The 14,931-nt window shown below is 41.5% G+C and overlaps 1 protein-coding gene across 4 annotated transcripts in view; it reads left to right on the forward strand.

The window, feature by feature from the left end:
- ide (insulin-degrading enzyme) overlaps positions 1-14,931 on the forward strand; it is a 32,608-nt gene that overhangs the window by 5,154 nt on the left and 12,523 nt on the right. For 3 of the 4 annotated variants that reach the window (XM_080782735.1, XM_080782738.1, XM_080782737.1), the window contains exons 4-15: positions 2,249-2,418; positions 5,826-5,948; positions 6,586-6,698; positions 7,665-7,827; positions 8,103-8,195; positions 8,520-8,611; positions 8,729-8,809; positions 9,491-9,594; positions 10,434-10,536; positions 11,006-11,128; positions 11,947-12,029; positions 13,352-13,496. In XM_080782735.1, the coding sequence (XP_080638861.1) occupies positions 2,249-2,418; positions 5,826-5,948; positions 6,586-6,698; positions 7,665-7,827; positions 8,103-8,195; positions 8,520-8,611; positions 8,729-8,809; positions 9,491-9,594; positions 10,434-10,536; positions 11,006-11,128; positions 11,947-12,029; positions 13,352-13,496 (1,393 nt within the window). Of the gene's footprint in view, positions 1-2,248; positions 2,419-5,825; positions 5,949-6,585; positions 6,699-7,664; positions 7,828-8,102; positions 8,196-8,519; positions 8,612-8,728; positions 8,810-9,490; positions 9,595-10,433; positions 10,537-11,005; positions 11,129-11,946; positions 12,030-13,351; positions 13,497-14,744; positions 14,890-14,931 lie in introns of all 4 variants that reach the window. The other variant, XM_080782736.1, reaches the window with a different exon arrangement.

A 14,931-nucleotide genomic window follows, 5' to 3' on the forward strand; every position in this document is an offset into this window, starting at 1 on the left:
TTACCATTTTGAAAAATATTTTTGAATAGCTCAAATAGCCAATTTACGAACCTGTGTCCAAATACACCTCAAATTGAATTATTAAACACTTAAACTTGTTAAGATCTGGGCACAGTTCAGACGTGCCTTCTCACTTACTGACTTCTCAATTTGTGCTCCTATAGTAAGAAATCATAGTTTCAAACCTTCAATTATAGATGGAGCATTCAACATTTGGACTGAAAAAGGCATCACTTCAATCAGAGATCTTTTCAACGAAGGCGTTTTTATGTCTTTTGACCAGATACTGTTGAAATTTGATATCCCCCGCTCTCACTTTTTCCGATTTTTGCAGCTTCGTAATTTTGTAACATCATCTATTACGGATTTCCCATCACAACCACCAGACTCCCTTTTAGACTCTCTTCTAATGCTCAATCCACACTCTAAAGGGGTAATTGGGCTAGTTTACTCCTTGGAACCTGGAACCACTTACCTCATTAAAGAATCAATGGGAGGGAGACTTGGGAACACAACTTTCTGATGATGTTTGGAAGGAAGCACTGAATAGGATACACTCCCTCTTCAATCTGTCTAAGGCATACTATTATTCAGTTTAAGGTTACACATCGCCTCCACTGGTCCAAAGTAAAACTATCTAAGTTCGTTCCTACCATGGATCCTATATGTGATCGTTGCAATCAAGATCAAGCTACCCTTGCACATGCTTTTTCGTTTTGTCCAAAGCTAAATACATTTTGGCAATCAATATTTAAAACATTTTCAGAAGTGCCCATAGAACCCTCTGAACCCTCTGCCACTATTGCAGTGTTTGGAGTTATTTCCCAAGATCTACATCTTATCCGGCAAAACAAGAATATGATAGCCTTTGCATCTCTTTTGGCTAGGCAGCTATTACAATTTAAATGGAAAGAGAAAATACCACCAACCTTTAAATCTTGGGTCAATGATGTTTTACATTACATCATCTGACATTGGAGAAGATTCGCTACTCCACAAGAGGGTACGCCGGTGCTTTAAAATTTTACACCATTTGTCAACCTTTTTTGACACGCATTGAGAGGATGAACGCAGCTGACATCAACAATCCTTAAATAGCCAATTTACAAGCAAACAACATCTTGATGTAAATCGGCTAGTTGAACAATTTTATGTTTTCAAGATGGTAAAAAAAATCGTACTGTACAAGCTCTCCTCCCTGGCGTGTGGCTGGCTGGCTGCGCAACAGTGACACTTGGTGGTCAACAAACGCTATTTCCGTGCTTGGACACGTGCACATAGGGACATGGGGACACGCATTGCTGTCTAATAGGAGTGGTTAGCACCGCTCAGAAATGCTAATAAGTTTAAGGGCTAAGGTGAAAATAGGGCCCTTAGTTTGCTCCCTTTTGAAATGGCTAATGAACACCCTTGTGTAAGAGGGGAAGGACTATGTCAGCTCTTTACAAAGCTGCTACGCATAGCCGTGTTATTTTTTGAATAATGACACATCTCTTTGATTAATAAATGTTCAGACGGAGTGCTAAGAGTACAAAAATAAAGGACCTCTCAATGTCAGATTTTCGCACCCTTTAAGTAATCATGCAATTTCATTGCATTATTATTACACATTTGCATTTTTCTATCAAAACTTTTATTTATTCTTGACAAGCGTAAATGATGGTCAGACCAGATGATGCAACTAGACTTCTGTCTAGCCAGTTTATTTGCATTGGCAGTTGATCACACTCAACATGCAAATTGTTTTGCATCTTTTAGTGCCATGTCTATTATCTCTTTGTGCAAACTAATAACCGGCCCAAATACTTTGTTTCCTAAAGAAAATATCTTCGAGTTGAGGAAAACCCTGAAATGAATTCAGTCTGTAGCGGTTTCTCTGTTCTAGTGTTGATTTTGACAGCAAGTTTTAGTCATAGTTTCCAGTTTAGTTTTGGTCACATTTTAGTCACCTGAAATGTTTTACTGTTAGTCTAGTTTTAGTCTACTAAATGTCATACGATTTTTGGCAACTAGATCTACAGTTGATTTAGTCGTCTAAAATGTATTTTGACGGGCCTCGATGCCGTTGTAATGGCTGATTTGACATGTGCTGAAGCGCTGTGAGCTTGTATATCTATTTTCAGCATGCAACCAAGTGTAAAATGACATGTCTTTTACTTATTCTAGATCTTCCACATTTTAGTCGACGAACATTTTTCGTGATAGTATTAGTCGACGAAATCAACACTGCTCTGTCCTGTCTGTGAAGGTTCGCCCAGTTCTTCTTGTGCCCGCTGTTTGACGAGAGCTGTAAGGACCGCGAGGTGAACGCTGTGGACTCGGAGCACGAGAAGAACCTCATGAACGATGCCTGGAGGCTGTTCCAGTTGGAGAAGGCCACCGGCAACCCCGACCACCCCTTCAGTAAATTTGGAACAGGTATTTAACCACATTATTAACGCAATCCATGCCAATCACGAGATACTGCATCTCGAGAAAAGCTAATATTACCATCTTGGCCATTCACGAGATTTGATTTAAAGAGCATTAATCCAGTTTTAAAAATAATTATTTTACCTTATTTTAGCTTCCGTCTCTAGCCTCCATAGGCCTCCCATGGTAGAATCAGACTACATACCAATCCTCGGTGCACGCGGTCATTAGTGGTTTTTAGTGCTCGGAATGGGATAAAGTACCATGTTGGGAGGTCAACACAATCAGCGCCGGGATTTCTTCCAAAATAGCAGCTCGGGGTGGCGTGCAGATATGGCAGCTTTTACTCTGAAAGCCCCCCCTTCCGTTCCGTACAAAAAACCGGGAGTAATACAACACGACCAAGAGTCGGACACACCACAGTAACGGAGAAACGACGGATTGCACTGCGACACAGATTAGACCAAGACCCTTCTAGTCTAGTGCGAGGTCAAAATGCTTGTAGATGAGCTATTTTATCTGGGCGACACTGGCTCGCAAGCAAGTATAAATCAGACTTGTGGCAAAAAAATTGAGCAAATTATTCCAAGGATATCCTTTTCATTCAATGAAACATCAGTAACATATCTGTCACAGGTCTTGCTAATTACAAGCCAGACTGCTTCCATTAATTAGAAGGACAATTGGATAAGTGGAGAAATTATTTTTCCTCTTAAAATATTTTTTCACCCAGGGCTCTACACTCCCAATACCAAACTGGGGAGAGCAACGGACTGACCTCATGCTTCCTTCAATGCATAAAGAGTCTTCTTTTCAGCTATGGAGAAATTCTGCACATCTATTCTCGTTTAGTAATCTGTCTCATAGAGATTAGAGAATTACCGTATTGTCCTGAATCCAAGACGACGACTGATTATAAGACGACCCCCGTTTTTCAAGACTCATTTGGGGAAAAAGAACATTGAATGTCAAATAGTCTAGTTCCCGATTTATAATACGACCCCGTTTTATAGGATATTTCCATTGGGAAAAAAAACGTCTTGTATTCAGGCCAATAGGGTAATGTACTCCCGAGTCATGACACGTCTGCCAATTAGAATGGCATATTTGCCCTAGTTGGTCGACGTTCAAATTACATTTTTTAACAGTATTAATGACAATTTCAGTCAAAATGTTACTTGAGAAATCAATCCATTGTGTGTGTGTGTGTGTGTGTGTGTGTGTGTGTGTGTGTGTGTGTGTGTGTGTGTAGGGATTGAGCTTACAATCTACTACGGTGAATGATGATGGCTGGGTTTAGAAAGCCTAGAATAGCCAGCTGATGGCAGCCTTGAGTTCTACAGGCTTTAATCCTTCCAAAAATAGAACTGGATCAGGCCTGAAACTAACTAAATCAAAGGGACAGGATACAGGTACCATTTGGACATGCAACACAAAACTCTTGTCATAGAAATGCTTGTTCTACTAATTGTCTCCAGCTGTTGCTAGTAGATGTAATTTTATGTGTAGTGGCCTTTTGAATGTGCCATCAACAATTGATTGGCTTTATCTTTCCTCCCATGAAGGAAGGACTAGATGATGATAACACTAATACACTTTATATAACACAGTCTTTTCATACATACGTAAATGCAGCTCAAAGTGCTTTACAGAGCAGAGCAGAACAGAAAACAACTAAAACGTGAAATGGCATTAAAACAAGCGAGCAGTTAGAACGATAAAACAATGGCAAAGAACAAAACGACAGCAAATCAGGCAGAACAGTGACTGAGTACAGTACATGAATAGAAACACAGATTTCAACTAAAAGCAAGGGTGAAGAGGTGGCTCTTGAGCTGTGCTTTAAAGATATCTACAGAGGTTGCCTGGAGGACCTGAGCTGGGTGGTTAGGGACATATCTAGGGCCTGGAGGACCTGAGCTGGGTGGTTAGGGACATATCTAGGGCCTGGAGGACCTGAGCTGGGTGGTTAGGGACATATCTAGGGCCTGGAGGACCTGAGCTGGGTGGTTAGGGACATATCTAGGGCCTGGAGGACCTGAGCTGGGTTGTTAGGGACATATCTAAGGCCTGGAGGACCTGAGCTGGGTGGTTAGGGACATGTCTAAGGCCTGGAGGACCTGAGCTTGGTTGCTAGGGACATATCTAGGCAGGCCATGTAGGTTGGAAGGTGCAAGACCATTGAGAGCTTTATAAGTAAAAGTAAAGTAAAATAATCTAAAAATCAATCCTAAAAACCACTGGGAGCCAATGTAGTGAGGCTAAAACTGGAGTAATATGGTCTCTCTGGCTGCCACATTTGTAGTCCGTTATGTTGTTTTCTTTGGCAGGCCAGCAAAAGGTGCATTGCAGTAATCAAGTCGAGGGAAAACAAAGGCGTGGATCAGCGTTTTTGCATCGTCTTAACGGCAGATTGGCTCCAATTCGTGCAATGTTTCTAATGAAAAAAGGCAGTCTTGGGTAGCCTGATTGATGTGCGTATTGAAATTCAAATGTAACGTAGGCTGTTAGTGTAAGTGGAGTAGAGCTTGTAAAAAGAGAACAGAAGTGCATGCTAGTGAGTTGTCTTTACTGTGGAGATCAACGCTGATCGGAGAGGTGATCACACGCATGACAATTCTGAAGTCACTCATCAGTAGGGATGTCTGATATTGCAAAATAATTGGCATAGAAATGTATCTTTGGGCGCATATGTAGTATTGTAAACTAAACAAATGTACTGTATTGTGTTTTGATTAACATCAGTAGCTCAATTTGGAAAGAATGTATTTTAGAAGAAAATAAGGCAGTTCAATAATATGGTCGAATCAACAAGACACGTGCTGATGTATACAGGGGCCTGGGCCGTCCCTCAACCCCATCCACGATTAGACCACTGGCCGTAACCCTCAGAGTTACAGCCACATAAGGGTCCATTTGGTTCCTAACTACCCATCATTTATCTGGGGACCTCCTGGAACCCCCTCACCTCAAGGACCCCTTGGGGGTCCCCAGAGCCCACCTTGAGAAGCACTGGTTAGGTAGATTGTAAGCCTGTGATGCATGGCGCTGTGATGCAGAGGCTCCAGGCAGCAGGCGATGCGCTGTGCTCCATCTCGCGGCAGGAAGCGGCAGCGGTCCCAGGGACCCCGCCGCTCCTCCTCCAACAGAAACTCCTCCACGTCTCCGGAGAAGCGTGTAAGGGAACTGAGAAAGAAATATGATGTTTGAGGGGCGCTAGCCCCTCCTATATACAGCTTTTGTCCCCACACGTCTCAATATTTGCCATTGACAATGAAAGGAGAAATTGGGTCAAATGTACTGTCTGCCAAATATGACTTACATTTGTATGATGACAAGAGCGCCCCTCACTTCACACTATAGTCTTGAGATATATATATATATCATTTTATTTTTTATTATTTCCCCTTTAGGTAACAAATTGACCCTTGAAACAAGACCTGTTAAAGATGGGATTGACATCCGCCAGGAGCTCCTGAAATTCCACTCCACATTCTACTCTTCCAACCTGATGGGAATGTGTGTGTTAGGAAGAGGTAAGACCAGCCTAATGGCACTGTGTGTGTTAGGAAGAGGTAAGATCACATCCACATATTCCATATTAGTAAGTGTTATTTAAAGAGTGTCCATGCACATACGGTAATCAACATATACAGTATGATGGCATTCATCAATGCAGTCACATTAAGAGCGTTGACCAAAGACCAGGTCAGTTAGTAGTTACTAACATCCATTAAACCTCAAATGGAAAACATGGACTACCCTGCTACATCTACCAAGCTCACAATGTGTGAGCTTGTAGATCTGCGTGTGATATGGTAGATTTGGCTATTTCCAGGCAGCAAAGAGATTTGATGAGGAACAAAAGTTCGACTACCTTTTTTCGCTGACTAAAACGAAATAAAAACTAAGCCATGATGAGTTGATGACTAAATATATGGACAATTTCGTCAACAAATATAAACTAGACTAAAATGTTAGGCAGGGACTAGTGCAGAAGAGATCATTTTGTGTTTGGTTGCGCTCATAAATACGGGTTGCGCTGTGAGCTTGCATGTAGATGGGCTATTTTCAGCATGCAACCACGTGTAAAATCGGGCATTACGACGCCATCAAAATACATTTTATCATGTGTATTATCTGCCCTCATGTTCATCTGCCCTGGTGTTCCAGAGTCCCTTGACGAGCTGACCTCCATGGTGGTCGATCTGTTTGGGGCGGTAGAGAACAAGAACGTGCCTGTCCCAGAGTTCCCCGAGCATCCCTTCCAGGAGGAACATCTCAGGGTGAGTGAGAGTGGCAGACGGACCCATCGCTCGCACGTGTCTCACGTTCTTTACTGGGGATGTGCACAAAACGCATGGAAAATGAAATGGTTTCTACAGCTCTGGCCATTACTTAAATAAAGTGGGTGGGCACATAGACATAAAAAGGTAGACGGCTCTGGGGCACGTGTCTCTGTTGAAGGCAACATTTTCCTGAGATTTCTTGGGAAGCATGAGCGGAAGCATGTCAAGCTTCCACGTGCGTAACGGAAGTCCCGGAAAAGACGTGCTGTGATTGGCCAGCAGCGAGAGACATGGAGGAGTTACATGAGTGACATCACTTGGGCAACGACGCAGCGTGCCTTCAGCACATCTGCTTGACCTCCTGCCTTCAATGGAGACGCGTCGCTCCAATGAACTGCAGCGGCCAATGAGGCTCTATTTTTGTTTTTATATCTATGCGCATCACCCCACGTGTCTCACATTCTTACTGCGGATGTGCACAAAACGGAGGAAAATTAAATGGTTTCTTCTGCTCTGGCCAATACTTGAAGTGGGTGGTGAGAGTGAGAGCTATTTCTGCAATGCCTGCAGAATCCTCTTATAGGTTGAAATAGCCCGCAGCACTTGCACTAGCATCGACGACCTTACAGGCATATGCAAAGGCTAAACATATGTAGTTTAGATAGCATTTTATGTAGCCAATTCCACTCTATAGTATATACTTAATTTCATTGTACAGATATTATACAGGTTATTATTTGATGTATTACCATGTGTTCTTTCTTACTGTAAATCTCTCTGGTTTAAGAGGTTCTGTTAAATGCCTACATTGTAAATTGAATATAAAACAGCCAGCCGGGTGAACAATAAATTAATGGTCATTTACTGTACTAATAATAAATTGGCCAATTACCGCATTAGCCTCAACATTTTGATTGTAAACTTCCTTCATTTTCATTCACTTTCTTTGTCCCTCCACTACAGCAATTCTACAAAGTGGTGCCTATCAAAGACATCAGGAACCTGTACGTAACTTTCCCCATCCCAGACCTGCAGAAGTACTACAAATCTAACCCGGGACACTATTTAGGACATCTGATCGGTCACGAGGGTCCAGGAAGTCTGTTGTCTGAGCTCAAATCCAAAGGTTGGGCACGATGCACGGACAAATGACATGCAGTAATGTTTGGCAAATAAATAAATGACTTTGATCAGTTTAATGAAAACTAGTCCATACCCGTTTGGGGATATTTTGAGCATGGAATTTCTGCCACTTAATCCATACTCCAGACCATTAAATCTGTCGAATATTAAGGCGGCAAAGTACAAAATTATGGTAAATGCTCATTGCAAATTCATCTTTTAATTTGCTTCAAATTTCACGCTTAATAGTGTTGTCTTTTTTTTTCCCATGCCACTCAGGCTGGGTGAACACACTGGTTGGAGGACAGAAAGAAGGAGCCAGAGGATTCATGTTCTTCATCATCAATGTGGATCTGACTGAGGAGGGTCTCTGTAAGTACACGGTCAAACTGTAAAAAAGGTTTATTTTACAGCCATCGATTTTAACTGTTGTTCTAGGTCCCTAGAACAACACATTTTCAGATGGGTGTCGGTGGCCAATTACATATAATGTTTGGGGGTCCTTGACATGAAATAGTTTGAGAGCCACTGATGTAGAAACATAGGGCTTTTTCAGAAAACTGTCATGATTTAGAAGACATTTGTGGAATCTGGTCCCAATGGGTTAATTTAACAAATGAATGAATGAATGAATTAACTCGTTGTAGTTAAATTGTGTGTGTTGGGGTGTCATTAGTTTGTGCTTGTCCTTTGCAGTGCACGTGGATGACATCATCTTCCACATGTTCCAGTACATTCAGAAACTGCGCACAGAGGGACCTCAGGAGTGGGTCTTCCAGGAGTGCAAGGTAATGCACACATTAAAGCTTAAATGGAATTCCCTTATGTTAATCAGGCATTTTAGTTTAGTTGTAGGTACAAAAATAAAATAGTGATCAACATTCATGTGCTGTCTCTTCCTGCAGGATTTAAACAACGTGGCCTTCAGGTTCAAGGACAAAGAACGACCCCGCGGCTACACCTCCAAAGTGGCCGGTCTAACGCACGTAGGTCTCCTTCATTCATCGGCTGTGTGTGTGTGTGTGTGTGTGTGTGTGTGTGTGTGTGTGTGTGTGTGTGTGTGTGTGTGTGTGTGTGTGTGTGTGTGTGTGTGTCTCCAGGGCAACGGACTGCAGTGCATGGTTCTTCTGCCTAGATCCATGACTTATAGAGCACCGCAGTCCCGCCCCCTTTCATGACAACGAGAGACCTGGAAAATAATTCCCCGTTCATTTTCCCCATAGTATTTATTTAAAGAAGTTTATGCTGAGGACAAAGCCAACTCGAGTTGTGACAAATCATGACAATAAACACAATGTTTTGGGCAAATCAAATAATTTGTAAGAAGAAAAACAAAACAAACTGCCTTTTTTTCCTTCTTTCTACTGTTCGATGGATGTTGCTTGCTTCTGATCCTTGATGACTATTTCCATGTATTTGATGTATTACCATGTTGTGGTGTTTCTTACTGTGAGTCGCTCTGAATTAAGAGCGCCTGCTAAATGCCTAGATTGTAAATTGCAGAGCGTTTCAACTTTCTGTGCATTTGATGCTCAACATAAAGTGGCAGCTGAACCCTGCATGTTGTCAATCAAACGGAACAGATTTTCCCAAAGTTGAAGCTGTCACTCAGTACTCCCAAACCCAATGAAGCACATTGAAGGTGATTCATTAGACTTCTGTTTCAGTACTACCCTCTGGAGGAGATCCTGGCAGCCGAGTATCTTCTGGAGGAGTTCAGACCAGACCTGATCCAGATGGTGCTGGATAAGCTGAGACCAGAGCACGTCAGGTCAGTTCTAGTATAGTATCATTTCTTCTCCCTTGGGCCTGCTGAAAGGTGGATTTTCAAGCCTAAATTGAGTACATTCAGTACTTTGCAAGTTTGCATCATAAAGGCCACATTTCAGCAAGGAGGAAGGTACAGTACCTTCTCTCAAATGCTGAGCTGTATTGAACTTGGTCCAGTCATATGCAGTATATCTGGCCCGAACATCAAACAATCACTTGCTATGGAGCCCTGAACTGTCAGACATTTTGATCGATCGGATGGCTGGATGTTTGCAAGAGAGGCTCACTATTTTCAGCACTACTTTGCGATTGATCAGTGCAGAGTTCCCAGTTTAACATGCTTTTGAAATTGAGATGGGACCTAAACATAGATGGTCAATAATAGGTTGGCGAAACACATTAGCTACTAGCACACTCACCCTATTAATAGAAAACTAAGAGAATGGATTGGAAAGGTGCTTGGATCGAATGTCAAGGTTTGGAAGGGAGGGAACACTGGAGCCTAGTGTAATATAGTGATTACATTTAACTTTTTCCTTTTTAGTGGTAGGGGTTTAACCCATTTTGGGCCGGGAACCCCTTTTGGTGTTTTAAGCATTGTTATACTTCAGCAATTGAAAAATAACAGATGGGGGTCGGTGGCCAATTACATATAATTTTTAGGGTCCTTGACATAAAATATTGAGAACCACTGATATAGAAGTTTTTCAGGAAATTGTCATGATTTAGACATTTTCTAAATTTCAGGCCTAAATGGATTAAAATAAATGAAATACACAGTACCTATGTTGTAACTCATGACCTGGTTGCGTTCTGCCCTCTCCTCTCACCCCTCTCCAGAGTGGCCGTGGTGTCCAAGTCGTTTGAAGGACAGACGGACAGAACAGAGGAGTGGTACGGCACGCAGTACAAACAGGAGCCCCTCAGTGAAGAAGTCCTTCAGGTCAGTTACTAGATTCTCCCATGGGTGTCCAAGAAATCTCTAATATGATTAAACGCTAAACTTGGTGTCCTGAGGTGAACATTCTGCGAAAATGACAGATCTACAAGCTCAGCTATTTTTGGCAAAGACATTTGGTTCAGAGGGGTAAAAGAAAAAAAAGGGCCATGGATGAAGTCCTTTAGGACCCCCGGCCGGTCAACAAAGAATGGTGTGCCACGGGTTCGACTCCCAATCCCGACGGCCTTCACTGCATGTCTTCCTCCCCATTTCCTGTCAGCCTACTGTCTGTCCCTCCATAAAATATATAAAATAAAGGCGAAAGCCACAAAAAAACATTTAAAAAAAATCCGTATCCGTAGGCTCTTCTCTCGGCTTTTCCAAAATCTTTCGGTTCTTTGTACTTTGTTCTCAGAAGTTTTGATTTTCGTGTGTGCGTGTGCGTGCCATACCTTTTTGTGTGTTTTCTCAGAAATGGGGAAATGCTGACCTTAACAGCAACTTCAAGTTGCCGATGAAGAACGAGTTCATACCTAATAAGTTTGACATCTACCCTCTGGAGAAAGACGCTCCGGCCTTCCCCACCTTAATCAAGGCAAGTGTTTATGCTCGTTAACTTCACAGTTCACACCAGCTGCACATTATGGTCAGAGTCTCTGTGCTTCCTCTTTCATGTGATAATAAAGCGTCAGTATCAGTGTTTTTGGCAGCAAATTTCTATTTTAGTTTTAGTCATAGTCTAGTTTTAGTCGACTAAATATAGGATTTTAATCGACTAAATCTACAGTTGAATTAGTCAACTAAAATGTGTTTTGGCGGGCCTTAATGCAGTCGTAATGACTGATTTTACACTTGCTGAAAATAGCAGATCTACAAGCTCTCAACAAGTCGCAGCCAAAATAAAACCATGCAACCAAAATAAAATGACTGTACTGGATCTCTTGTCCACTAGTCCCTTTCTAACATTTTTGTCTCGTTTTTATTTGTTGGCAAAATTGACAGTATATTTAAGCATAGTTTTAGTCATCATGGCTTAGTTTTTTTTTTTTTTATATGTTTTTTTCAGTGAAAAAAGGTAGTCGACGATCATTTTAAGTCATAGTGTTAGTCGATGAAAACAACACTGGTCAGTATTGAGGCATGAATTGAGATCTGAGACATGAATTTGTTTCTTTAGTGTTATTGACCAAGCTGAGTAAAAATGCAGTTGATATTTAACATCATTAAATCAAATTATTAGAACGACCAATCACACAGGCATTTCGGTAAGATTGTTGTGATCTACCGACTTTGCTGAATCTACAGAATAGACTTTTAAATGCAAATAAGAAGTGCACGTGGCGACTTTTCAATGCAAAGAAGTGAGTGTACCGTATGTGTGTGTGTTTGAGAATCGCTCTTCTTCCCCCCCAGGATACTGCTATGAGCAAGGTGTGGTTCAAACAGGACGACAAATTCTTCTTGCCCAAGGCGTGTTTGAACTTTGAGTTCTTCAGGTGCGTAACTAACGATGTCTCTGGTTATGCTAATGCAACACGTGTGATGTGATGAACTGGTCATTAATAATTCAATTGGATTCTTCACGCCACTTTATCCTACAAATCTTTCTTCCCCTCTTTTATTGGAATCTAAATGAAAACCACTGCTGCTTGCTCTATGCTGTTGCATATATCGGCTATTGATTGCATGTGAAGTTTCATTACAAAATGAAATATCCACCACAGACGACTCATTATAATGACTGGTAACTGTTGCTTCCATTAAGGGGCAATATTGAATATATGTAAATGGAACGTTTATGTACAACTTTTGGAATGGAACCTTTCCTATATATTTATTTGGAATTCACTAAACGACCGCTAAAGGTCTGAAGGCGTTTAATCCTTTTTGCTGATTTCCTGTGTGTGTGTGTGTGTGTGTGTTTGTGTGTGTATGTGTGTCACCAATACACATTTAAGTTGACGATTAATTGTGACATAAATAAATGCGATGAACGATGTAATTGTTCTTTGCTTTGAACATTGGAACGCCAATGTTCAAATTGCACAGGGCAGATATGACAAATGACTTAAATATACAAAGAAATCATTTAACATATTTTTAACAATTTAATTTAACATATTTTCACAATTTAATTTAACATATTTTCTACAATCTTACAACACTTCGCATAGTGATGTGTTGTAAGCTTGTAGATTTGCTATTTTTGAGAAATGTTTGAAAATATATATAGACATTTTTCAACATGGAAACGATTATGTAGTCTCGCAATCTCCGAATGCTAGAGTCTGGAACTCCACCTCCCGAAATCTGAGTAAGGAAGCTGCCATTTCCGTTCAGTGGGGAGGAGGCTCCACTTCCGCTTTATATTTTACTCATGATAGAGCTTCCGTTGCTCCAGACTGTATGAGAGACACTAACGATTATGCAAAAATAATTGTGATTATCTCAAATAATTGCAATTCTGTAATGCTTGTAACATGCCTGTGTGTGTGTGTGTGTGTGTGTGTGTGTTAGGGCTTTCACTACTAGTGATTTTTACTAGTTGACTAGTTGCCTAGTTTACTAGTCGACTAGTTGTTTAACTACCTATTATGTAAAAATAGGTAGTAAAAATACATTGTACATTAAAAAACATTGCTGACTATAATATAGCATTCTAGCTGATCTTGAGGCCTACAAAAAAACAACAAGGTCGACGAGTGGATTTACTAGTCGACTAGTTGAATAGTGGACTAGTTGCTTAAAGCCCTGTGTGTGTGTGTGTGTGTGTGTGGGGCTTGGCTCTGTGTGACTCACCACTGCCGTTCTCTTCCAGCCCGTTTGCGTACGTGGACCCGTTGCACTGTAACATGGCATATTTATACCTGGAGCTCCTCAAGGACTCCCTCAACGAGTATGCATATGCAGCCGAGCTAGCCGGCTTGAACTATGACCTCCAAAATACCATCTATGGGATGTATGTAAGTATTCAGACGCCCCCCCCCCTCTCTCTACTCTAATAATATCGCCCTCAGCCTTAACGCATCACCTTCCCTCGACCGTCACGCAGCATCCCTGCCACACCTGGGTTGAGTAGGATTAGCAAAATACAAAATGGAATGTTTTGCCTGATTTCTGTGGCAGAAAACGGAGGAGGTTTGCCAAGCCAAAACACTATACAGTATGGGGCAAAACAAATGCAGATTTTAGAAGTCAGTTTACTATTCAGTGATTAAAGGTAAGGGTAAGTGATTTTTCTTTGGCTAAAATAATTGTTAGAAAGCTCTATTGTGATATGACTCGTTGCTATAGACTAGTTTGTTCAGAGATGGTCTCCATGTCTCTCCAGCTTTTTATTAAGCAGAAATGCATTTTCAGGTCGGGATACCAATTTTATCCAATCGGGATAGAGAACGCAGTCAGGATACGGATTAAACGAGTGGAATTTTAAGTGATGACACAAAGAAATGAGGCGACAAAATTGGAACTGGAACACTATAATAGATTAGGCTGATAAATGGCTAATCTCTCCTGATTGGCTGAAACTTTGTCGCTTACCTGAAAGTGTATTTTCTGTTTATTAAAGAGCCGGAGAGACAACGAGACTCCTGCTAATAGCAGTGATTACTGTATCACAATATAGTGATTTAACCTTTTAACTAAATTATTTTAGTTTTAACTAAAAATGATCACTGTAACTATACTCTGGGCAGAGAAAACAAACCAACTAAGAATAATCTGCAAGTGCTAATATTGGACCCAGGTCTGGTATCCTTTACCTCTTCTTCATCTTTCCTTCATCTTCCCTCCTTCCTCGGCCGCCTCCTAGCAACCCCAGCCCACTACTCCTACTCCACTACTGTGGGGTTCATGATTGGACCCTCGTTCTTTAGACGTCATAGTCATCAAAACAGACCTAACTGTTGAATTTCTGAACTGGAGGTGTATGTGGAAGAAGCGAACACGTCACTGCAAGTCCAAGGACCAGCAGTGCTTTGACCAGCAGTAGAATTAATTATTTAACCCCTTCTCTGTCATGTCTCCTGGACAGATAAGAGAGCCGGCCCCCAGGCTGCATATACATACTCATAATCATTCTTCTTAGCCTCTCTGTCTTATATACTTTTATTTTTGCTTTGATTTGCATCTCCCCTTCCCCCAACAAACGTTTCTTTCTTCTTATATATATTTTTTTCTCCCCCATATTTGTGTTTTTCCTGCTCCATCAGTCGCTACCTATACACAGACCCCCTGCACTGCAACATGACCTACCTGTTGCTCAGGTTGTTGAAGGATGATTTAAAAGAGTATACATATGCAGCCCGCCTGGCCGGGCTGGTCTATGGGGTAGCCTCAGGGATGAATGCCATCGTCGTAAGTAACGTCGTCTTGTCTCCCTTCCCTCCCACGGCCTGC

The sequence above is a fragment of the Protomyctophum bolini genome (genome assembly GCF_963924005.1).
Source record: "Protomyctophum bolini genome assembly, chromosome: 14".
In the NCBI taxonomy this organism is placed as follows: Eukaryota; Metazoa; Chordata; class Actinopteri; order Myctophiformes; family Myctophidae; genus Protomyctophum; species Protomyctophum bolini.